Source organism: Rhopalosiphum maidis, chromosome 4, assembly GCF_003676215.2.
Source record: "Rhopalosiphum maidis isolate BTI-1 chromosome 4, ASM367621v3, whole genome shotgun sequence".
NCBI lineage: Eukaryota > Metazoa > Arthropoda > Insecta > Hemiptera > Aphididae > Rhopalosiphum > Rhopalosiphum maidis.
The window spans coordinates 50111064-50137630 of record NC_040880.1 but is presented as its reverse complement, the minus strand read 5'-3'; the positions used below and the strand labels follow the sequence as shown (position 1 = coordinate 50137630).

General features: G+C 27.6%; 1 protein-coding gene across 1 annotated transcript in view; it reads right to left on the bottom strand.

Annotated features, from left to right (window-relative positions):
• LOC113556769 (protein O-mannosyl-transferase TMTC2-like) overlaps positions 1–25699 on the bottom strand; it is a 76930-nt gene extending 51231 nt beyond the window's left edge. Inside the window, exons 1-4 of the mRNA XM_026961909.1 lie at positions 25634–25699; positions 25412–25515; positions 16957–17106; positions 15645–16125 (exon numbers count right to left, since the gene is read on the bottom strand). Coding sequence (XP_026817710.1) covers positions 15645–16125; positions 16957–17106; positions 25412–25515; positions 25634–25675 — 777 coding nt within the window. The 5' untranslated portion in view covers positions 25676–25699. The remainder of the gene's footprint in view (positions 1–15644; positions 16126–16956; positions 17107–25411; positions 25516–25633) is intronic.
• Between the last annotated feature and the right edge of the window lie 868 nt (positions 25700–26567).

The window sequence follows — 26567 nt, the reverse complement described above, 5'->3', positions numbered from 1 at the left end:
AGACTTATAAAATATAAAAATATTTAGCTGAGTACTTATAGAAATTAAAAATCAAACTAAAATAATAAAATTAATGAATTTAAATTTTATATTTCATCTAGCTATTTAATACTGTTTATAATTAATAACAATATATAGGTACTACCTATGATATTTTATTATAAAAAATATAGTATTATCTTGTAAATAATTAAATAATATAATTTTAATTAAAAAAAATTATGTACATGGATTCTCGCTAAAATAAATGTGCAATATTACATTTTTCTCTACGCGTGCAATATATATATATATTAATAGCTTTATTTATTCATATTTTCTTATATAAATTATTAATTTTTGAATATTAATTTTTAAGTATTATAGAATATTATTGTTATATTAGTAATTGGAATGTAAATGTAAAATGTAATAATAATAAATAATAAATTATTACTACATTTATAAACATCATAATATATCTTAAATTAAAGAGTGAGTACTTAAAATAATTTATTCGATAGCAATATAAAAACAAAAATTATTTATAAATATTTACATAATTAAAGGAAAATTATAATTTAATTTTTCTAATAGTATTTCCATAAATGACTAAGAAAAATAAATAGTATAACTGTATTTAGTTACTTAATAAATATATTTGTTAATTTATTATTAAAATATACATAGCAAATTAATTAAAGAATTTTATTTCGTAGTTAAACAGCAAAATACTCAAATATTATACTACGAATATATACCATTAATAATAAAAATATATACGATAAAGAAAGTACATAGGTATATCAAACCAACAGAACTGGAAAATAATTGAATACTTGTATATAAATATACAATGTTGTACATAGTATAAAGTGGTTATTCATTTGGTATCAGGAATAATTAAAAAGTTAATTAAGAGTGTTACAAATTTGATGCAGAAAGCAAAAACTATGGTGGTATATATAAATTGGTATGTTTTTTCATAAAATTAAAAAAAAAAAATGGGTAACTATTTATTTTATCACTTGAATACTACCGGGTTCATTGAAAAATAAATGTATAATTAATATTAGCTTCATATTACTTATACATCTCCGTATAATTAATATGTACATAATACGTAAAATGTATATAAATCATAATCGTAATTAAATGTGTTGAGAAATAGGTAAAAAATAATTTCAATTAAATTGACTAAAAGTATTCAACATAAGGATAAGGATGATAATGATTGATAAAATTTACAAACGCTAAAATTGTTTGAAGCCGTAATTTTTATATAAAAAAAAAGTACCATATCGTTGACGTAATGTTAAGATATATAAATTATATTAAACTAACGTGGTGCTAATAAATCAAAGGATAACAGCACGCGCGATAAAAAATAAATGAATTATTATTTTGTTAATTTGAAACAACCGGAGCGTATAATAGGTAAATAAACAGGACTTTTTTTCCATATGAAAACACCTCATAAAATAAAACGAAATTTAAAAACAGCGTCCGATACGACCGAATGGAGCGTGTGAAAAATACACAAAATGAAAATTAATATCGAAACTTTGTTTTTACCCCGCATTACTTATGTTTACAGGAACTCTTCTTATTGTACAACTCATATCCTATCCAAAGCCTCTCATAAACGAAAATAAGTTTTATAGATGGTAAAAATAATATGAATATTGTACATTTATTTATGTATTAGTTTTATACAATTATTATACTAATTAAACATGTAAAGTTATAGTATAAGATATTATTAAAATTAATATATAACTATATACCTACTGGATTGATCAAATTCTAATTAACAGTGACCAATAATCCAGAAATAAGTTATATTTTATTAATTCATACTTTCAAAAGATATAATAATAATGTGCTTGGATGTAATGGTACTAGTCCGGGTTTTACAATTGTATCCATATAAATATTATATATATATATATCCTTCAAAACATGAATATTTCGAATAATTTTGTAAAATATACATGGATTTGATATAATTCAACTTTACTTTTTAAGTACCTACGTGCTACGTGAAATATGGACTTTAAAATGATATATAATACCAATCAATTATAATGCATGTACAATTGTACGACTGTATTATATTTAATTCCATCATGTTCAAATAATATTACAAGTCCTGGAAAAGCATAGAAAAATGGACTAGGATTGTTTTTTTGAAGTTTACTTAATTGTTTAAAAACAATTTTTTGCAGTACATTTTGTATTATAAAAAGTACGAGAGAGAAGAAAAATAATAAAAAACGATTTTATCATACCTCACAAGGGTACTATTGCCTGACTACACATTAGCCACAGTATACACTAGTATATATTTACACATCGAGCAACAATATTTGAATTATTTATTCATGTGTCCAACAACAATATTAAGCAAATTCAATTTACATTTTATTTAGGGTTAATATTATGATGTTATGACAATTTGGAGTGTCAATCGTTACAAAAACCACATATATTTTACTGTATTTAATTATAATGTATTTGAAGTTTGAGTTATTTGAATCCCTATACAGTCTACATAATATTATTATGTCTTTTTATCTTGTTCTATTAAATAATATTTCTGATACTAATTGTTTATGAAACTACATACCCTCTCCCCACCATCAGAACACATACAATACAGTAACAAAATATAATCGTTTATAATGATATTAACGAATAACTTTTTTTTTCCATAGATATAATTAACAAGATTACCTTCTTACTATATTATTTATTTTTATTGAAATGAAATTCATTAAACGTCAAAGTAGGGTTTCTAATTTATATTAGCAATTGCTACTGTAATTACTAAGATATAATAAAAAAACGTTTACAATTTAGACAATCACTAGCGGTTGTCACGTAATTTGAAACCAGTGAACTTGACGTCGTAGTATCTTAATCTATTAAATTGAATGGTTAAGACTTAAATCGAGTCATATGTTTCCACATTGTGGTTGGAGACGCTAACATGTTATTGTCGTTATAAATATTATTAAATTTGTGTACCTATATGAAAGCGAAAGATTGTTAGAAAGCCACCTACACGTTAATGTATCGAAATTGCCTATATAACACGCCGACTAACGAATATATTACGTATTTCGTCTGATGTGTACAATATCAAACAATATTCTTTACCTTTGGCATATTATAACAAAAAATAAAAACCTAAAATTAAACTGAGTTTTTTGGTTTGGCCGAAAAGTGAAAGGTCTGAATTCGGAACAAAAATGTGGCACCCATTTTTTAATACAAAATCCTTGTATAATTGCACAAGCAATTAAGTCTAAAGAAAAAAACTGTCTAATTTTCTCCAGCATGCACAACGTGAGTAGTCTTTATACGTATAGTGTAAAGGGCCAACTGAAATTGTCGCTCCCGGGCCAAAATGGTACAGTTACCCCACTGTTTATACTATTATACTATATATGTATATATATTTATTATAATATGTATAGTATACGCAGGTATCTACTTGCGTCTCACCACAGTATCGTACACGGAATATTATTATTATTATTATAAACAGGCCATGTAATTCGGTTAACGCACGCTTTACCGCGTTTTAATCAAAAACACGGTTGGTCGGGGGTTTATTCGGTTATGGAACGTTGGGCTAAACACTGCGGCGGCGACGGACTAATCGCTCGTGAACGACTATACACTATACCATCAACGGCTATACTGCGTTATATAATGTATATACTAATACACTATGTACTGTTAGCGGCCGTAATCTTCGCGTACACTGATATTTACCCGCTCGCAATTGTGATACGCACGCGGTCCCTACACGATTATATTATATCATATTATGTGGACGATTATAATCTTTCTATTTGTTTTATGCGCATAAATTAAACTGCATTATAGGTATCACGATATGACACGGAAAAACGGCGTATCGCATAATATAATGTAGTATAACTGATAATACAATAACGTCCTGGTTTATCACGCTGGGTAGGAGGGGGAGTAATGTGGTAGTAGGCGGGGGACGGTCTGCAGGAGTTTTTTTTTTATTTACTTTTGTATTTAATTTCTTTTTATTGAATAATAATTATATTATATTGCTGTGAAACAAAAAAAAGTTGTTTATATATTATTAAACTTTTATGAATTTATGATATTTTTTTAAATGGACCGACACGATTTCATTACATGCCTGATGATTTTGCTTTCTACATTGTCTATATCTATTATTGATTCGTGAATATAAATCCAGACGTATAATGTATAACGTACTAAGACACAGCGTAATGTAATAATAATATAATGTTACATATACCTAATTATACATGTTTTTATGTTTTCCGTGATTTACAATAATATATTAAATCATTACACGCATACAAGAAGTATATTTTGATGGCCATGCAAAGACCTTAAATATATCGTGTACCCATATAATATTACAGACAGAACGTCTGGGCGGCGCTTCGAAAAGAATCCGCCTCCTTACCCCTAGGTTTTCTCGTTATAGTTCACCCATCTCGAAATTTAATAATTTTTATTTTACAGTTATAGAATGAAATTCCGTGTGCACTTAGATTACTTAAGTGATATTCTAATAACGATCTAAGCGCTATTAAAATACGAACCAAACTCTGAACTGAACTCGCCATGTTTGTAATCTACACACTAATCAAATTACATCTGTCAACTTGTTACGCGCTTTTACACCAACAAATATATTTAAGTTGTTTTATTCATAAAAATATGTTTTATGTTTCACGTTGTGAAGTATTGATAATGTGTTTTCATTTTCTGTCACGATGGATTAAATGTATAAAAAATTAAATCAAAAAACATGTCAAACAAATTACGGTTAATTGGGATCCAGAGACATACATGCTATTTATTAAAGTTTATAATAATCGCTGAATAAAATTACTGTCTTCAAACTATATTATTTTAATTTATTAATATGTTTGTATTATTATGTATGATATTCCACACACATATATTAAATAATAATAGCATATTAAATAAATTAAACATATACATTAACTATATTAGCATCCATTAATGGTGTTAAATTTATTTCAATGTATATTGTTTGCTTTTAAAAATTATTTGAGCTATTTAGGTAAAATAATAGGTACATTAAATTATAAATTGTTTTTGGAAAATCTTTAAATAATTATTCAGCTTTATTGATTTATCAAAAACGTTTTAATGTTTTTTAATTTTTATATATTATATATTTATTATAGTTAATTTGGTTTAATATAGGTAGATATAGATATGTTTAGGATTTTACTACTTTTAGACCATACAAATAACTCACTCTTTTCTCCTCAATTTTATCAATATGTAATATTCATAATTCTTTATTGTGTACCAAAATCAGCAGATTCAGCAGATCGAAGGAGTTGGGTGGATCAGTCTATTTATATGGACAGTTTACATTAAATTAATTATATATATTAGGTATTTTATTAGTTTAATGATAAAAATTAATTTTTGCAGGAAAGCCTGATAAATTCTAAATAACTTTTATTAGACAAAGCGACGAGGCGTAAACCATAGATACAATATTAATTAAACGTCTAATCTAACAATAGAGGACCTGTGAATAATGTAAAGACTGACCTGCGTCTTACCTTGACTTGGCCCCCAGGCGTGTAATTTTCGAAAAACGGGTAACACGTTTCGTCTTACCTTGTTCTCTAACAAGATTAGCTTATTTATATACGGGAAAATGAATCATTTTCGTCGGAATTTTGTAGCACCGATCAAATATTATAATACACTTTCCTTGCGGACAGTGACACGAAAACGATTTGTTTTGATAGTGCGAGGGGCGTGAAGAAAACTACAATGTGTTAAGCGATGAACGAACATTTTTTAAAACTTGCCAAAAAGAAAATAATGATATTACCAACTGTAAAAATAGTGGTTGTCACGGTTGATAGTATATACCAAGGTTCTATGTACGTACGGTTGATTTATAACTTCCTAGGAATTTTTGACGAACGTGTTCAAACGTGCGGGTCTGGAAAGTTGTCGCGATAACCGGTATCAGACTTATTTAATGAAGTTATTATTGTCTCAAAATTTGAGTAATTAAGTTTATTTAAATCTATATAAGATAGGTACTACATAATTAAGGTATTTTAAATATTTTAATAGAAATTGTGAAATTGAATAATTTAAAAATAACTAATGAGACATATATATATAACTGATTCATTTAGTATAAAAATAATAGCAATAATATATAATGTATTAAATTAATAAAATATTAATCTTTAAAACAGAGGTTATTTTGAATTTGGAATGGCCATTGACTGAAGGTTTAACAAGGTTTAACAAAGTTTAACAGATATATTTTTGTAAATTTTCTTTTGTACGTAATTATTATTCATCTTTATGTTTTTTCATTATAACTAGGTCTATACAATGCCCATTAAATATTAAAATAAATAATTTAATTTAGAGAAAAATGTATAGTTAATATTATTTTTAAAGAATATTGTATGCTAAAACACAGTATTAAATGTTGTTAAACATTTTAAGTACAGAATATACAAAATAGGTAAACTTAATTAATATAAATCATAAATCATAGATAATAAAAGTAGGTCTAAATATTTTAGTTAATAATTGCATGGACTTTAATTATGTATATCTATCGATTATTTATTTTTGAACAATACTAAAAATAAAATATATTTTTTTTATAGTTAATACTGAATGGTTATTAATTTTAAATGTATAAACAATTTGTTCAGTTATTGTAGAGAAAATGCATTTCATATAATAAATTTATACTGCTAAAGGCTGTATATTTAATATTTACCAACACTGAGTAAATATGTTTTTCTGCATTAATAATTCCATCAATTTCTGAGAAATAAGCACCAAATGTACTATAGAGTTTTAAACATAATACCAGATTAATACGACATTAAAATAAAAGTTCGTGCGTAATTACTAATTTATTTCTTTGGCTTATGAAATATTAAAACTTGATTCTTTTTATCATTAATAGGTACAAATATTGTTTAATTTTTATTATGGAATTTTTATAAACATATTTTGTTTACTGAAACGACGAATGAACAGGGAATGCAATATTAAATTTTCTCTAGTAAAATGTTTAAATCAGATTTTAAATGATTCGGGATCATAGGAAAAAGTTATTTTTTAAATAAAATAAAGGAACGTTTATGACTATTGTGCAGCGTTGCGAAAAAGGGCTAGTAGTATTCTTCTATGTATAACATTATAACGTGCAATTTATAAATCCCAATGAAGAATTTTCAACGGTCACAAAGCTCTCCTTCCAAAAAAAAAAAAAGATTTGGTCTAGACTGGCATGTAAAAAGGAATTACATTATGTCGGACTACAAAAAAGTAACTATATACTGCAGAATGTATAGTCATGTAGGTATTGCCATATAAAATGTCCATCCTTACATAATTCCATATCCCAGCAAGTATATATACATGTATAATATATATATATATATATATATATATGACGTAAGCTCTTTAAGCTGGTTCCGTTCACATCACAACCAATATAAGTACCTCCATATTCAATATAATAATTCAATATATGTATAAACGTGTATGTGCGGGATTTTCTTTCTTTTTCTATTGAAATATGTCTCTGGACTATTCCTGGCAATTTTTCTTCAACATCATACGCGGTATATTTTGTGTATGCACTGTGTTTGCATGCATAAAGAACACTTCAATCGGCTTATGCGCTCCCTTCCTCGACCGGCTTCTTTCGACTCAATCCCAAATCATTTTACTCTGACAGTCGAGTACCAAAATCCTCGAGTAACATCGAATGCTATTTCAAAGATCACTTTTTTCGTTTTCTTCCAATAGACCCACGTCAAAAAGAAATCTCCATGACCCCTATTGTTAGGGTGACGCTCAAATTTCAGTTGTAAATGGTAACAATAATATGTATACTCTTTCACAAAGTATCAGAAATATGACACCTGAAAATAATTTCCTAAACAATCAAGACTAAATATTTTTTTTAAAAAAACCTAACAGTTTCAGTACTGATTAGTGAATATTTTTATTGATTATTCCACACTGTCTTAATTATAATAATGCTATACTTCGCAAAATATTTTAAAAATAATAATAACTGTAAAATAATAATAATGATAATAATATGTTTCACAAACTCACTCAACTGTTCAACATAATGTACCTTCCTAGTGTTAAGACCAATACGTAATTATTACATGCTAATAACCTCAGATGTCGAGAAACCTTTTTACCCAATAAAATAATAGTAAGAGTCTATGTATCATACTTATTGATTTTTACTTTAGAGCTTAAAGTTATTTTTATTGATTTGTTTTAAATATTTAAAGTTGTATTCAATTTTTTTAAGTTTGAAGTTTTTAACTATAAATACACATATAAATATAACTTCCAAATTAAATTTTAGATACGCTTGAAATAAAACCGTTTAAACACTATAGAATGAAAGTTATTTCATTTATGTGTATACTGTATATACAACAATAAATACTTGCAATTTCACGAGAAGAAATGTTATGGTATAGGTATAAATATACTATCAGTAAGTATACGTATATATAGAACGTGTTAAATTCAGGGTGAAAATAGACTTGGACAATTTTATGTCGATGGAAAAGATAAATTATAAAGGATGACTCTTAAAGAATAATTTTCATTCCATTATTGGGACACGCGGTGGGTGGTAAGGAGTACTTGGCTGACATGTGTTGGGAAACAAAAACGAACGTCCGGGACACTCACTTTTCAATCGTGAAAGTTATCTGTCAATAACAGACTCCATTACGAGGCTACCCCACTTCTTGTAGCCATCGGCTAAATCTAGTAAAACAAACGAACAGACGGAACAAGACAAATAATAGAAATACGAAAGAAAAAAAATAAACAATTTTCACGTTTGAGTCGTTTGTACAATTTCGAAACAACACGTGCAATGAATTTTTATACACTGTATATTAGTTGTGTGTATCGAAGCCTGTAATAATATAACTTCGATATGTGTACCTATATTTGTTTCGTATTTTCCATCAGACTTCAAGTAGGTTGAATACTGCCATGAATTATTTATTAAATAGTAATTGATTTAATATATACCATCAATTAAAAGAAATGTTATAGCAATAATAATAACAATAAAAAAATAAAAAATAAATTAAAACGATAGTTTGAATTCAAAAAGCATCGGCCCTGTAATCCCCGATATTGAAATATTGTGTATAATCATCATTTACATAACCATACTATACATACTGCAGCGGCTGTGGGGCGGTCGAGGCGGCGGCGCTCGGGAAATGCTCTCATTACCATAGATACAGATTCCACGTATACAATTGTTTTAATAAAAATATAGAGCGGGGGGTAAGCGTAATGCTGATTTTAAAGTAACTATACTTTGCAACAACTCGTTTAAAAGTCGTTACATGGTTGAAAAGCATCCGTAAACAACCATCAGGTGGTGGCTTCAAATTGTGTTTAACTTGTTTATTGGTTTTTCTTGTTTGCTTTTACACTCGAATATTAAAGCGTGCGATATCGCGTTACAAGCCTATTCGATTACGCGGTAAAAAAAACCCGTGTTAAGAAACATTTACACTCGACATTTTTTTACACGCACGAGAGTAGTCCCTGAGCGGTGGACGAGTGACTTTTTATATTGCCCTCGGAGTGACGGTGTTTTCGAAACGAGAGAAATATCCGTTTAATATTCGCTGGCAAAGTTCCTAATCGAATCTGCAGCACATACCATCCGCGACTGTTTGACAGTGTAGGTGAATTGCGAGCGCGCGACTATAATGGCTTTTGATCGAATTGTTTTTTACCACCCCTGTTTCGTCTTCTTTTGTCGGACGCCTTGTTTCGTTGAGTTAATGGTGTTGTTTAATTTGACATGAAAAAAAAACACACACACAAATACAAGTTTTCGAATAAAGAATTCCATACTGACGGAATCAATGTTAAATGAAAACAATGTTACAAAGATCTATTCGAAATTAAATTTCGCATAAAACGATTATTTGACCAAAACACTTTTCGTTAAATTGTTATTATTGCTTTTTTAACGAATATTGCTTATTCATTTAAGCGTACCATTTATGTGTGTATTCAATTATTAAAATATATTATTATAGATAATCAATTAATCGTATTTTTTGTTGAGGTATATGAATAAATATTTTATAATGCCAATTATAATGGTATGATTAAATTATTTGATAATAGTTTAAACCATTCAATTTAAAATGAAATAAATTCAAATATACATCATCTTATAACATATAAATAATTGTATATAAACAATTTTTTTATTTGGAATTTAACACTGGTAGCTAAAAAAATTTATCTAAAATGAACGATAAACTGTACAGTGATATAATTTATATTGTCATAATAAATTAAGCATAATATAATGTGATATTATTTCGTATGCCACACCTGTCTGCATAGTATACATATAACTGTTACTATAATACACACACACACACACACACACACCCATATATATATTTACATGAATCTTGAGTTAATTAACTTATTAAAACGCAGTGGTGGTATTTTATAAGCCACCTTTGTCGATGCAAGCGACGGCGGTAGTGACGCTGACATAATCACTATTGACTATTATACCTGTATTCGGTATTATAGTAATATGATATGAAATCGAATAAAAATTATCACGCATAATAATGATTATAATATTACGTACCTATCCAATTATATATAATAAATAATAATAAAAAATTGACAATGCCGATGCCGCAGTCACCGCTGCCATCGCGTTTTGCCCATATTTATAATATTATAATGTACAACCAATATATAGAGGTATACATAAATAAAACCTCTCGAGTGCGTTCGACGTTCATTATTTCGATCACGAAACAACGGAGATGGTTTGGAATTTATAATCCTAAAATATGAAACGACGACCCCGTCATTAGGGTAAATGTGTACGACTCGACGTTAACGTGATATTCGTGAACGTAATTCACCGATTTGATTTTATTCCTCGTATTATATAGGTATGAACAGTGGGCTTGTGTGTCGCGCTCGGTTTTTAATTTATTCGATTCGTGTGCGATATTCAATGCGTAATTATACACGACCAGGCGGACCTTCGATTAGGTTTTATCATAATATACATATATTATAATATGTATATAAATTTAATTTTTTTATAATTTCCAATCCGCCAAACCGCACCGTCCCTTTGCCACACGGCCGTATTGCAGGCGGACGACGTAATTATTTAATATTTTTACGCGCAATTTCGACACGATCGCGATATTACATAACGTAGAGCCGCAGCATTACTATACATAATAAAGTTATACTATACAGTTATCCACCGACTAGCAAGCAGTCACTGCTGCAGTTCATAACCGGAAGCTATTGTGTACAAACACACGCACAAAGCACTGAGTGTATATAATAGCATACACATACACATACACGCACACATACATACACACACGCATATATATATAATATTTGTATATAGGTGCGTATGCCCGACCTCTCGGCGTACATTGTCGGGGGATCGTATATGTATATTGATACCACCCGGATTTCAAAGGTTCCTGTACGGGGACTTGTCAATATTAACCTCGGTAGGTACCTGTATTATAATACCTATACTGTAAACAATGCCTTTACGTCATTAGGTTATATTGACTGTAGAAAACAATTTGCATTGAATAAATAGGTAACGTTCGACTAGACGCACATTATTCCGGTATCGCGAGGATTCATCTCATCAGCACGCTATACTACACCTATGTATTATATATAATATGCGTACACGCCGCACCAGACTATACACGCTATTCACAGGGTCTATTAAATATAATATGTACTTGGGGTTTGTTATTAATATTTATGCAAGATATAGATATACATAGTTTTAATTGTTTTAATGTGGCTACGTTTTAATTGTGGTATCCAAATATTATTCAAAAATTGATATTGAATTCCACTGTGATTTTGTCTATACGTAGTAATATTATTAACCACAAAACATGTTTTTTGTGTAGAATTTATACTACTAGCTGAGTAACAAAAGTTAAGATGTCTTACTGCACAAATACGTGCACGAAGTTAAATTATAAAATATAATAAAATAATAGGGAAATAAACGAGGAACACATTTTTGAACAGAACCAAGTTGAAAAAACTAAAAAATTATATTTATTTCACGTAACGTTACAATTTTTATGAATTGTTTTAAAGCTACAAAATCGTACAACAATTATTCATTTTATCCAGTAATCAATTCAGACGTTCCAGAACTAATAATATTGTGAAATTTACAAATATTTTACTACCTATTATGCTTTAATTGATAAAGATGAAGTCAATTATTACTTTATTGTACAATTATTATTGATGTCATAATTTTGTGCATTCCGATAATCTTGTATAATAAGTAGTGGAAACAATGAAGCGATAATGAATAACGCAGAGTGGCGAGGATTCAAATGAATCGATCGAAATTCCCACTTTTAATTTCCATTAAACCATATTATTATTATATTATTTTTTGAAATGGAATAACATTATACATACATTTATGGCAAAACAATAAAACATTGTTATAAACGAAAAATTCCTGGCATTTAGAATTTCCATAGTTTTTGAAATAATATTCACCATATTTCTCAAGAGATATTATATTTTATATATTTTACACACACACATAAATATATGTATTATAGGATACATACCATAAAAATATATTTTAAAAATGAATAAATGTAACTAGATAATTTTTGTTTCAACACATATTACTTGTTCAATATCTTATATCTAACCAGGTAAGAATTAGTGTCTTTTACGATAGTAAATTAAATTTTCTATTAATAATTTAACACTTTATAGCTAATTTTATTATACTTCTTTAGTTCATTATTAGTTATTTATAACTAAACTATACAAGTATACTATTTTTGTAAGAATATTCAATATATTTATTGAATATACTTACTTTGTTATGAATAATTATTAAAATATACAAAATTAAATTGTTAAATTACGACTAATATTACATGGACACATTTTAAAATTTAATGTAACCTGTAAACATTATTTTATTTAATATTGATTGTGAATACACCATTAATTAAGACTATTGACCAACTTTATACATGTGCCTACAGTATATGTTTGCGTAGTATTAGTAATTCAACTATGAAAATTGTAGTATATTGTCAAGAATAAGTTATTTTAATTAACGATCTACACACACGTATTCGTATATTACGTACATTAATGATGTGCTTTTCAAGTGAAAATGGTTTATTAATTTTAACGTAACTAAAATCACGTAATATTCAATTTTTCGGGTATTATCTGGTAACTATTTATTATTTAATGTTCGTCAAATTTGTGAATAGTTGGATTACGCCTCGCTCAATAACTGTGATTAGTGATGAAACATTCGAGTAATCAAGAGTAATATTTATTCAATCACTATTATGATGATAAGTTATACAAGAGAATTAAAACTCTAAACATTATGAAAACTAAAAAATGAGTTTTTTATAACACTATGCTTCGTTAATATATTTATTTTACTAGGTTTTTAAATGTAAATTTAGTTATCTTATAATATCCTTTTTATGCCTATCTATTTTTTTTTATTTCGGTGTCAATAAAATATTATCTGAATAAAATTAAAAAATTCCCTAAGTATATTTAATATGATAAAATGTAGTATATATACAGAGTGTTACAGAAATATTTAACAAATATAATAACATTTGTAATGGAAATTTTCAAATAGTCTAGTTAAACATTATATATATATATATATATTTATATAAAGTAATGAGATATTTTTTTTACATCTTATTGTTAAACTAAATTTAGTTATATATGTTTTTATTGCTATTTAGGGAATATTAGTTTAATTTAAATCAATACTAACTATAAATAAATATTAAATATAAATAAGATAACTATCAATTTTGTAATTTATCTAGATACATATATTTAACTAAATGTTGCTATTTCACAACACTGCTATTAAAACATAAGTACTTTAATTTTGAGTTGTAAATACAATCACTAATGTTCAGTGAACTGAATCAATAGTGACCTAATTGTTCCTTAAAAATGAATTAATAGCTCATGATTCGTCCATTAAATTTTAATGAACAATTACATTATTCAATTTTTTATGCATTCTAACATGAAATTTTTAAGAATGTCGTGACGATTATTCACAAATTAAGACATTTAATTTTATTTAAGTCTTTACACATTCAAGAGTATATACCTGCCACTGGCTACTAGGTTACCAAATTATTTTAAAATTATTTATGTAATTATAAAGTTTATTTTTTAATACACGTTGAGAGACCAGTAGCTTAGTACACTCGCAAATTAAGTTTACCTAATTTAAGATGCAGATGCCTTTATAAAAGAAATTGAGACGATGTGAATTTTTTTACGAAATATTTTGTATATTTTTTTTTTTTATTGGGTCGCTAAAAATCTAATAATATATTTCCTCCAAGCAGCAATAAACGCTATACTGTAAAATATGTGTTCTGAATATCCACTTCAAATACATAATATTATGATACTATTACACAGATGTTTTCACATTTTAAACGCATAGCTTTCGAGTACAATTAGTGCTTACGATGATTTTCTGGGTATATGATACCATATATTTAATATAATATGATTAAGACGTTAGACAAACGAGCGATCGATAATACTGTGTATATGTGTATATTTATATATATATATATATAAGTTATAAATATAAAATAACTAATAACACAATAACACATAATTTAAAAATAATAATTCCCAATCGCTAGAAGTATAATATATATATATTAAATAATAATAATAATATTTTCAGCCTGGGAACCATCTTCAGGTAATATTAACTTATTAACTGAAGAATAAACATAATATAATAAACAATCGTAAAATATCGATCAATATAAGCATAAAACATAATAAATAATTACAAAAAAACCAAAAAAATTAATACAATAAATTATAATATTGTATTAACAAACACAGATTGTAAATTTTCCAAATCAAAAAAAAGTTATAATATAATCAATAATATTGAGTTTATTAAATTTTGATAATTGAATCAACGTTCATGACATGTATTAGATACTATCATATCAATTTACCAAATTAAATACTACTGTAGTATTGTTTATATCTTTATAAATATTTGTATGATTAATTATGAAATATTTTATTTATCAGTAATCAATTATTTTTAAATTTTATATTTTGTTATTATTTATCGAGTATATTTGAATGATTTTAATATTATACAAATATTATCCTAAATCGAAATAAGCAGTTTTACTTTTTTTTTCATTAAATAAAATATGTTTTCCTTGCAAAGTCTAGTGTTAATTACCGGTACAGACATCATCGGCGTCTAGACGTTGTGATTTTCAACTGTTTGAGCGGGTAAAACGTACTAGATTTATACTTTTGGCGATTGTGATTTTATATTTTTAAATTATTTATTCACATTATTATTATACATTTCTAATATTCTATCAGACGTATTAACTATGTGTAAATATAAATATAATTTAGTAAAACCTATGTGATTACTGCATTATTGTGTTGTCACTCACCTTATTCCACCTCTTGATGGATCTTAGCCGCAGCATGAGTTCGTATCCTATGCACACGGCCATAACGGATATGCCGTTTTCCTTGGACAGCATGGACAGGAGCGCGAACAGCACGCAGAACACCAGATAAGCGGTCGCCGGACGCCCGGCGCCGTTTTTGCTGCAGCACGGCTGCGGCCGCCGACAGCCTGATCCTTGCTGCTGTTGGCCATTGTGGTGCCGCTGGCCGTCCCTGGCCCGCACGTGCCGGCCGTAGCACAGGAACGACAACAAGAAGAACACGCACGACAGCACATCGGCTCGGCCGACCACCGAGGCAACGGCGTCCGCGTGCACCGGGTGCACCGCGAACAGGGCGGCGGAAAGCAGAGCGCCGCGCCGGCACGTCAGTGTCCGGGCGACGGCCAGCACCAGGCCGGTGGCCAGCCCGTGTAACGCTACATTCGTAGCGTGGTACGAGGTGGCCTTCAGGCCCGAAAACCTGCGAAACGCATTGCGAAATACATTTTTAAAAACGGTTTCGTTATCATAAAATTGTTGTTGCGATGCAATTCAGTACGTAAGCGAACGAGACCGCTCGACGTCAAAGTGTTTCGGCTTGTTATATTAATATTACGTTTTATCATCATATCGTTGCTTATAATAATATAATACAATAAGTACCGAAATTCGTTACGTCTCCGTGAGTTTTAGTAAAGCTATTGTGTTTGTTTTTCTAAGTCAATACCGATTGTTCATAGCTCGTAACGATTTAAAGTTAAAAATAACACTAATTATTGGACATTTTTTTTTTTTTTTTATTATTATTATTACAGGTATTATTTGTCCGGTAGGTACCCACACGTGAGGTGGGTAGCATTTTTCATTTGATGCATTTTTTTTTCACATTTACTCTTAAGTTATTAACTATGTTGATGTTCTACATCTAAAGTATTTTTAGCTCAAGTGCGCGACATAAGACTGCTGCGTGGGTTGGTTATTACTGATTGGATTAATATTATATAACGAATTATTTTAATAAAGAACAATATAAAAACCTGCAATAGCAGTAACAGTCAGATTTATTATTATATTTTTTATGCAATAGTATTTTTTTATTTCAAACTATTGATTTTGATCCTCGATATTATATACAAAAAAAAAGGTCTACTCTTACTATGTCCTTAAATCTTTATAACCACGTGTTACTATCTACGTGATATGCAGTTACTATGTGAATTCGTGGAAGCCGGGAATTTTCTTAATATTATTTAAAAGGATTTAGTCAAACCTAATTCACTAATAATTTTTTTTAAGACAAAGCATTGTTTACCTGTAATTGAATCTGTACGTTAGAACGGTGATTGGTCTATACGATCCATGTGAATTTCCCGTACCCATCGGCGTGCCCCAAAAATCATTCCACCAAAGGTTCGAGCCCGAAGTCGATGGTCTTATGTCTTCGTTCGCTATTATAGCTTGACTAAAAATCAAAAAAACAAATTTATTAGCTGATTAAAATATATCACCATAAATATTTTATTGTTTTGTCATAACGTTTAGTATAGTGAATGTTGTAAAGTATTTGTTATATCATTCATCACCCTTTTAGAACAGTACAAATGCTTTTAACAAATTTCAAGGGTATTTTCTTGTGTAAAATTGTTTTTAATTGATACTTTTGAAAGATCATAATTATGACTTATAAGTTCAATTTCTATTACTTTTTTAAATAACAAGAAAAAAAGTAAAAAAAAAATGAGAATTTTTAGATAAAATTAATCAATTTTGTTTTCTGTTGAAAATGTGTAAATTATTAAATTATTTTGTATTTTTTGATAATTTGTAAGGCTAAAATAAAACTTGTATTAAAGAATACAAGATTTCTTGCAAATTATTCTTTTAAAATCTGAAAATTAAGTTCTTTCAATTTTAAATTTCAATGTTTTGGATATCATTTAAAGTTTAAACAAAAAATAACGACGTAAATTATTTTATTCTAATTCAAAAAATATTACTATTATTCGTAAGGTGTGGAAACTTTTTGCCACTATATTACGCATACCTATTATTATTATTATTTTCATTTAACAAATATTTGAAAAACTTAAATTTTAACCTTTACACTGTTTATACCACGAATTTATTATCATAATTCTATGGTACGTCGTTATTGACTTGTAATAGTAATGAATAACACTTTTAATACTAAAATAATACCTTTATATTTTATGCAATTTGTTTTTAATAAAAAATAATTTAATCTATCGTATAAATAACAGAAAAATAAATTAATATTAGCAATATCAATATAATATAATAAAATAGCCTCAGTAATATAATATACTGTATGGTGGCTAGATAATATAAGCTAGGAATCCTTTTTTTGTAAGTATTTATCATTTAATTTAAATATAACTAATACATTATAATGTCCTACACAATGAATATGTAATAGGTATACTTGATACCTACTATAAAGCAGAGCGACTTCCCAGTTTTATTTTTAAAATCGACGATACTGCAAATAAATTGTGACAACGACAATGACTTTAAATATTAAATAAATTATATGTATAAACAGAAATTTATTATTCCAATTAAAGATTACAAAATATAATTTAAAATCCAATTGATTATGTATTCATGTACTTAAAGGTTTTTTTTTAAAATAAAGATCTGGAAAAAAATGCTGTTTTGAAAACCATTTAACGAACAAGGAAGTAATAGTATTTCTTCCGGAATTTAAGACCTTAGTTTCAATCCTTATCACCTCTTATCTTTGTCGTAGAGTATTTACAAACAGTAGTTTTACTTTTTAAACGTAATCGAATTCATAAGATATAGGTATAGTATTATACCAATGTTCAACTTTTGGACTCTGAAGTCTGAATTCACATAATATTTTAAAATACTCAGAGAATAATTTAAATGTAAAACCATTAAATTATACGAGTTTGTATTCTGTAATATTGTAAATGTATACTATAATATAATATAGATGTATACGTGGTTATACATCCTATTTGCAAAAGAGTTGTTATTTTTTGATAAGAAATCTTATCAGCAATCATTTTATTCAAATTGTATTTCTAAATGGTAAGTTATCTCGCCGTCATCAAATGTATGAGCAGCATATAAATTACATTCGAAAGTTGGCGTATAATTTTTTAGATCTTTTTGTTATTATTATTTATTTATCATGAACACAACATTTAAATTTTTATTGAAGGTTAGGCTGCTATTCAAAGTTTTCAAAGAGTTTTCGTGGTTTCAGAACAGACAAGATAACATCTTTAGTACAGAAGTATTTTATTAGAAACATTATATATATATAAAAAATGTATATAATAATAATAATAAAATAAAAATACAAGAAAAAGATTTATTATAAAGAAGTATTTGCAAAAGAGCAGCTTTTACGACATTTTGAATGAGGGCCAACGACTCACCAACATAATTTCCTGAGCATTATGTACCTGTGCGAGTGTAAGCACGTGTATTATATACATTTTTATATTCACATCAAAGACAGAATAAAGTTTCAAAGAGAAATGACTGCCAGTAGAGCCCAGTAAAATAATCCCTTCGTTAACGATCCTTTTTCCTTTTTTTCCACTTTCACCCTATCCTCCAAACGAACAAATCTTATAATAATAACGTGGTTCGGAAACCGCTGGTCTTGAATAACAAACAGGAATACCATTACCATAAAGAAATGATGATATTCATAACGAGATACAATGCGATTTACTTTGTATTTGTCTGCTCACACCATTCACACGGACTCTGTCATTAGCACGATGTCCTTCTCTTTTGCGGTCATTATAATTTTCAATAATCATTTATTACCAAACAAGTTTAAACAATAATGCAACAATGCTTGCCACAAATTTACTATCAGTTTTGTATTTTCGTGGTTTTTCTTAATACAAAGTAACTTATCTTTACCTCTTACCATAACCGAGAGTTAATACACAAATGTTAGGACTAGACTATAGGTTTTCAAATAAGGGACATACAGACACATACAATATTATTTATGTTTAAGTTGTCAGTGTTTTTCCTTAACACGGAATATATATAGATGTTAAGCATTATTAGTTAAATTAAATTGTCATTAATCAAAATATATTAAACATAATATTCTAAAAATAATAATTATTATTAATTGCCAATAAATTAATAATAAATGTTTGGTGATTTAAAAACAAATTAAAAGTTTTTCGTTATGAATATAAAGTTTGAATATGATTTCAACTTCGTAAGCTATTAAATTAGCACTTTGTTTTAAATGCTACATAATAGATTTGGTATTTATTTTAAAACTAAATTTTTAAATATATTTTGTTAAAAAATATATTCTGTTCGTTGACTGTAAATCATAACACTTCAGTGTCATACATTGTCACTTTCTTAAAAAAAAATTGTTTTGAAATTGCCACTTGGTACAAAGATATGAATATTTTAAAGAAATATATCAGTTTGATTGACATACCTACTTATAATTTATTCTATTAACTATTTAACTTTGCACTGGTATAGTAACAATATATCAAAACTTTAAGAGATATGTTGGATGTTATCGTATTATAAATAAGTATGAAGTATATAATTTTATACTGAAATTGAAGTTCATGCTGTTTAGAACTTATTAACATATTTAAAAATTGTATTAAAATATTAAAATATTATAAAACCGTATTAAAATATTATAAGTCGCTGATCACTCATAAAATACAAACAGGATTGTTTACTTTATGGCCAGTGCTATGGAGTAAAACAATTATTTTATCGCAGAGTCAACTGAATTAATATTAAAATAAACACCGTAAAAGTTTGAGACAATCCACTTAATTATTAAGTAACTTAATAAAATTCAAATGTAAATTAATTATTTAATGCTTTTATACAACAACGGCAACAAAATAAAATTAAAAATTAAAACGTCATAGCAAAAATGAATGGTATTTCAACACAATGAAATCCAAACACCAAATGAGATTATTTTAATAATATGATAATGTTTTTATATACATATTTTGTTTAGATTCGTTCGAGAGATTACAAATATTTACGTCGCTATCATAGTATGCGAAACAATATTTTAAATAATTTTATTAGGGTTTTACAGTTTGTTTTTTGAAATAGAAAAGACAAAGATAATGTAGCAAGTAATTAATTAGTCTTAACACCATAATAGTACGGCGGTCAAAATAATAAATACATTTATAATGGAAATACAGATTAATGAGAAATAGCTGTCACGGCAACTTTCTATAAAATGTTGAAAATCACGTTACCGAGATGTTTTGGTGTTTAGTTTAGTAGTGTTTGAAAACTTCTATAACGACACATCAATGAGTAAAAAACCACTATACCAACATGGCAACGGAAGTTTTCGACGCTAATTACCGTATAAAGGAAAACAATGGTTGACATTTTAGTGCGACAAACTTTTCGGAAAATATCAAATTAGATTAACGGCTCGAGGAAAATAACCAAAGACATTGAGTTATATTTCTATGATTAGCCACATTCGGATCCGGTTGAAGTACAATACACGCGTTCCGTGTTCGACGAAAAATACGTGTTGGTCAGTGGGTAAAGGGGACTTTGGTTTCCGTTTAAATATTTACTCTGCACGAGACTAATAAAAGTTTTTTTTTCCAAGTTTGAAGTATTTTTTTTTTGTCGAAAAAAGTTCATAGGAATTTTATTCTGATGTGCGGCGGCGGCGGTATGCGCCAAACGTAATTACAAACAGCAAGTACAAAGAAACGAAATTGAGTGTGGCGGCGTTGAACGACCGGAGGGTTTTCGCGTGATATCGCGACACAGGGCGTACATAAAATACATGCCAATTACCCCAAGACGTATATTATTATTGTAACGACCAGAGTTTTACATGAATTATTCACTTAACCGCGCGTAAAAAGTGTACGATGCGGATAACATCCACATACAACTGCCGCGGATTCGTCGCAACACAATTGAATATACACACAGCGTTGATCGCGTCGCAAAGGCGGCAGCAACGATGATATTATGACGTGGCTAGAAGGACGGAAAATCTAATTTCCGCGTACAATTAAATATCGCATAATATATATTATACCCTTCCCAAAGTGATTTATCAAAAACTCAATTTTCTCAGCCTCCCGCTATATCGTTGTACACGTATATATAATATTGCACTTCACAGCACTGTTGTTATTGTTGTCGCAGCAGTTGTCATTGTTATTATTATTCCTAACCAACTCGGTGTGTTCACGGTGGGAACGCGAATTCATCTTGTTGACTGATGGAAATTTCCTACTCGAGCAGAGTCGGCGGTAGTGGCGGTAACCCGCTATTAGGGGGTGTAGACTTCTAAAAAATACGTCTAAATGAGTCTCGATAATCCTTTACATTTCCCTTGTTTTGTTCATTAGGCTTAATAGTAAATCCCCAGAGCTCATTAAAATTAATACCGACATTTTTTCATTTTATTTTTCCCGTCTATTCTTTTTCGCCTCGGCCATTCCTCTCCGTTTCGTTCCTACGCTATCATATTCCCCGTTGGGCCCACAACCGTCACCGTCACCGCCGCGCCGTCTCGTATTGTTTTGTCCCTGCGCGCCCCGTGCCATTAATTCTCAACGCCTCGCGGGGTTTTAAACAAACGAGGAAAAAACAATTAACTATACGGGCAAATATAAGAAAAAGAAATACACCAGGCAGCTGTGCAATAGGTCGACGAAGGGGGAGAGTGGTACATTAATTTGTCATTAAATCGCTCCGACGTTTAATAACGGGGGACCCAGCTGCGGAATAAAATATTGCTTTCATTGAGGGGAAACCGTTTCTTTACGTTTTACACGTTTTTTTTTTTGATAGGCATACGCACATACTTTCTTGTTATTGTAAATTCGAAATTATATCACTGGTATAACGTTCGATCGGTTTTCAATGTTCAATTTTTTTCGTTTTTTTGCAACGATTCTGACGTAGTAAAACAATGATATGATACCTATAACTAGCCGATAGATAATTTTAAATAACTAATATAACTAATACCAGTATCAAAGGATACTTACAAGTTTTTTAATTAAAATATAAATTTGAATGATACGAATGTATAGAAGCCTAATTTAATAAATTTGTAATGGGATGTTATGTTTTAGTTTAATACTCATACTTCTTAATTATGAATCATATAAATGCCTATTCGGGTTAACTGGTTAACTGTACAATGAATAAATATTGTTAATATTTTCATTTGCTAAAATTACTTTTAAGATTCATTCTGAATACAAAAACATTTAAAACTAACTTGAAAGTTTTTAAACAAAATTAAAAAGCATTACATATTTATAAATTACCTAATATTAACTTATAAAATGTTACGGTTTTTTTTTTATTTATTTTTTAGTTTGCTTATAAATATAATAAGAAGAATGATCAATTTACATAATTCTATAATCATGTATAAATAATTCAACAACCTATGATGTATAAAAAAAATATAAATATATAGTTTAATTTAAAGCAGTTATAAACTTAAAATCGAAAACTCACTATTTAAAATTATTTAGTTGGTAAAAGTTTTCATATACGTTGTGTTAATCATAAAAGGCTTAAAAGGGTCAATATAATTATATTGTACATTGTAAAACAATTCAATAATTAAACTTAATAAAATCAGATGATTCATTTTATTTATTTTTATCAAAGAATTATTATAGATGATCAAAAACAGTAAATAGTGTATATATTATATTATATACAACTATACAAGGATAATAAAAAAATGATAACTTTTCATTAATTGTGATACTTAAACAAGTATAAAATTTAGTTTTTTCATTAAAATTTAAAAAATTAATTAATAATTTAATTCAACTTTCATTTACGTAACTAATAAATTTCTACAATCAGTTTCATAATTATTTATTTGTATTAAGTATAGTGTAGTTTTTAAAAATGTTGAAAGGCATTTAAACACAAATATTATAATATTTACTGCTACACGTGAAACTTGTTAGTTTATTTAAAAATGAAGAGTTGCATTTTCGCAATCGTTTAATTTTAAAAGTTTAAACTTACATGTTATTATTAATAATAGTTATAATAAAATAAATAATACAAAGCATCGAATTCAAATGTAAAAACATTATAATATAATACTTACATATGTTTTAAAATTAACACTATTTGTAAGTTATAATATTAAATAGAAAACTTATAGAAATTACGCAGTTACATTAATATATAACTACTATAACAGATGTTAAAAATAAAAATGTGATTGGTAAGTGGTATATGTACTAAGCCGAGGTAAATTACTAATTTATCTATAAAATACAGAATATAGGCTTTAATAAATTATATTAACCAGTGTATTATTAAGCTATATAAGGTATCAAATGCATAATACCATGGTTTCTTAGCTCCAATTTAAATATCACGATTTATAGTTATTATTACTATTATAAATAAGATTTTGAGTCAAAATTAGGATAATTTTCGTATTTGATTTTCATATTAACATCGTCTAGTTTAGTCTATGGGATTTTATCGTTGTAATGCGGCAATTTGTATGCGATATGTGGCAGAGAGGACGAATGCAATTGCCGCTATACGGTTAGGAATTTTGCATTGACTACAATAAAATTATAATGCTGTAACGTGCGCCAAACTTTTAAATAAAAAAGTGGTAAAAACAAAACGAGTTAAACGGGAAAAGGACAACACAAAAAATAAAAATAAAAACGTAATCGAAAATTACACGATTGCATTTTTCCCATTACCATGTTACCACACAGTGGTATACTTACCATAAATCCTATAACTAATGCCACAAATATTTCTATGGCTTAAAGTACAAAAACGCTGTTTTCTTGAAATTGTCTCCAAATACATAGGAATATTTATTGAAGATTTGTTCCAGAACGTATTAAAATAACAATGTCATTTCCAGATTTTGTAATAAAGCTATATATCATTAAATAATATAACGCATGTATTTTGTTGACGCTATCATTACTTTACAACTATATTATTATTTTTTTTTTAATAGTAAACTTAGTGTCATATATTCGAAGAGTGTGGTATTATATATTATATTGGGGATTGATATCCTTGCACTTTAATTTATTGTGTAATATATAAGTACTTTTCTACTTATGTGGTACATTATAATTACTACTTAATAATATATTATCAAATTAATATTTGTTATTCTGTATTCACCATGCTTATTTTAATATTTAGGTATTCTATAGAATACCAAAAAAATATCAAAGAACTATTGATTTTCATTTCTTACTGAATAATAAGATACTTAAAAAATTATTATGTTATAAAAGTATTTAATATTTTATTTATTCAATAAATTAGAAAATAAAAATAATACCTACCAAACTATTAGTATGGAATCGGTATCATTTTTTAGTGTTCGTTTTTTATTATTATTTATAAGTAATTGAATTTAAAAAGAAATGTAAGTCGACTTAATATAATAAGTAGTAGAACGTTGCGCAATTTAAATTATTATTGGTAGATTATTATAGAAAAAAAAATATTTTTATTGTGTAATACATTTCTTAATAAAATAAAATTGATTATTCCATGTATTTTAATACAATTCTTGTAGATGTTAAAATTAAGGAACCATGGTATAAATAATCACAAATCGGTATACGCGTATATTTTATACACTTGGTAATGGGTGCCCTTCGATATATAAATGAACAGAACCTATATAATATAATATTCTAAAAATAATAATATTCATATTGTCTTACTTGTCGTCGTACACGAACCCAGCATTCAGAGTATTCGCGTACACGGCAATCGCCAGTAAACAACATATCAATAAATGATAGTCGACGTTAAAATAACGTTTTATCTGAAAACAATATATGATGCATTTAATGAACAGAATTTTTTTTTATGCTGCGGGGAAAATGCATATATTTATTAAATTTATTGTTCCTATTTTTCTTTTAATCATTTCTATTACGTACTCGACTTGGCTTTTTGACCGGCACAGGGGTAGCCGAGACCATCGCGGCAACGTGACTGAATAGCAACACACTCTGCGGTCCTTCCAAAGCAGAACCACCCAGTGTCATTTTGGCGCATGCGCTTGACTTTCAATTGCGCAAGGACGCCTATCGTACATGTTTAGATAGAAATTTCATAGTTCCACACGGCTTTCAATGATCATGAAATATAAATACAAACTGTATACAATATTATAATAAACTATTTAATCAATCATATTATTAGGTACAATGTAACCGTAGTATACATCATTATTACACGTGTACTCATTTACATAATACATTTAAAACACATTATTTTATGATAATACATAAATTAACTGTTTAACTTTTACTTTAGAAAAACAATATGTATGCTGACTAAATGATTTATAATATGTATATTATATAATGCATGTTGCGTAAATGAGCATTTTATAATCGAAAATATAATTTAATTATTTTTCAAAATAGTAATTATATCCTAAAAATCATTGATGTTTCACACAATATGTTTAATATTATTAATAAATAATAGTTTCATAAGAACCGTATAAACATTACAAATAGTTTTAATGTTAATTATAAATACATTTTTATTTATAGAAGTAATAATCATGAGTATAATATTGCATTTTCACAAATAATTTTTTTCCACGATCTTGGGTTCTTCCAAACCGTAAAACAAGTTGGAAATATAAAGATTATTTTAATGATATTATTTTTGTTTTTCAAAACTAAGAATTACTTAGAATGAATTAGTTCTATTAATAATTATTGAATGTTACATCAGTCGTATTAAAATAGTAAGTAAAATATAAATAAACCTATACATAGTAATATATAATATATATATCTGTATTATTCAAATTTGTACTTCGTTCGGTTTTTAAAAACTAAGGTGAATATTATTGTA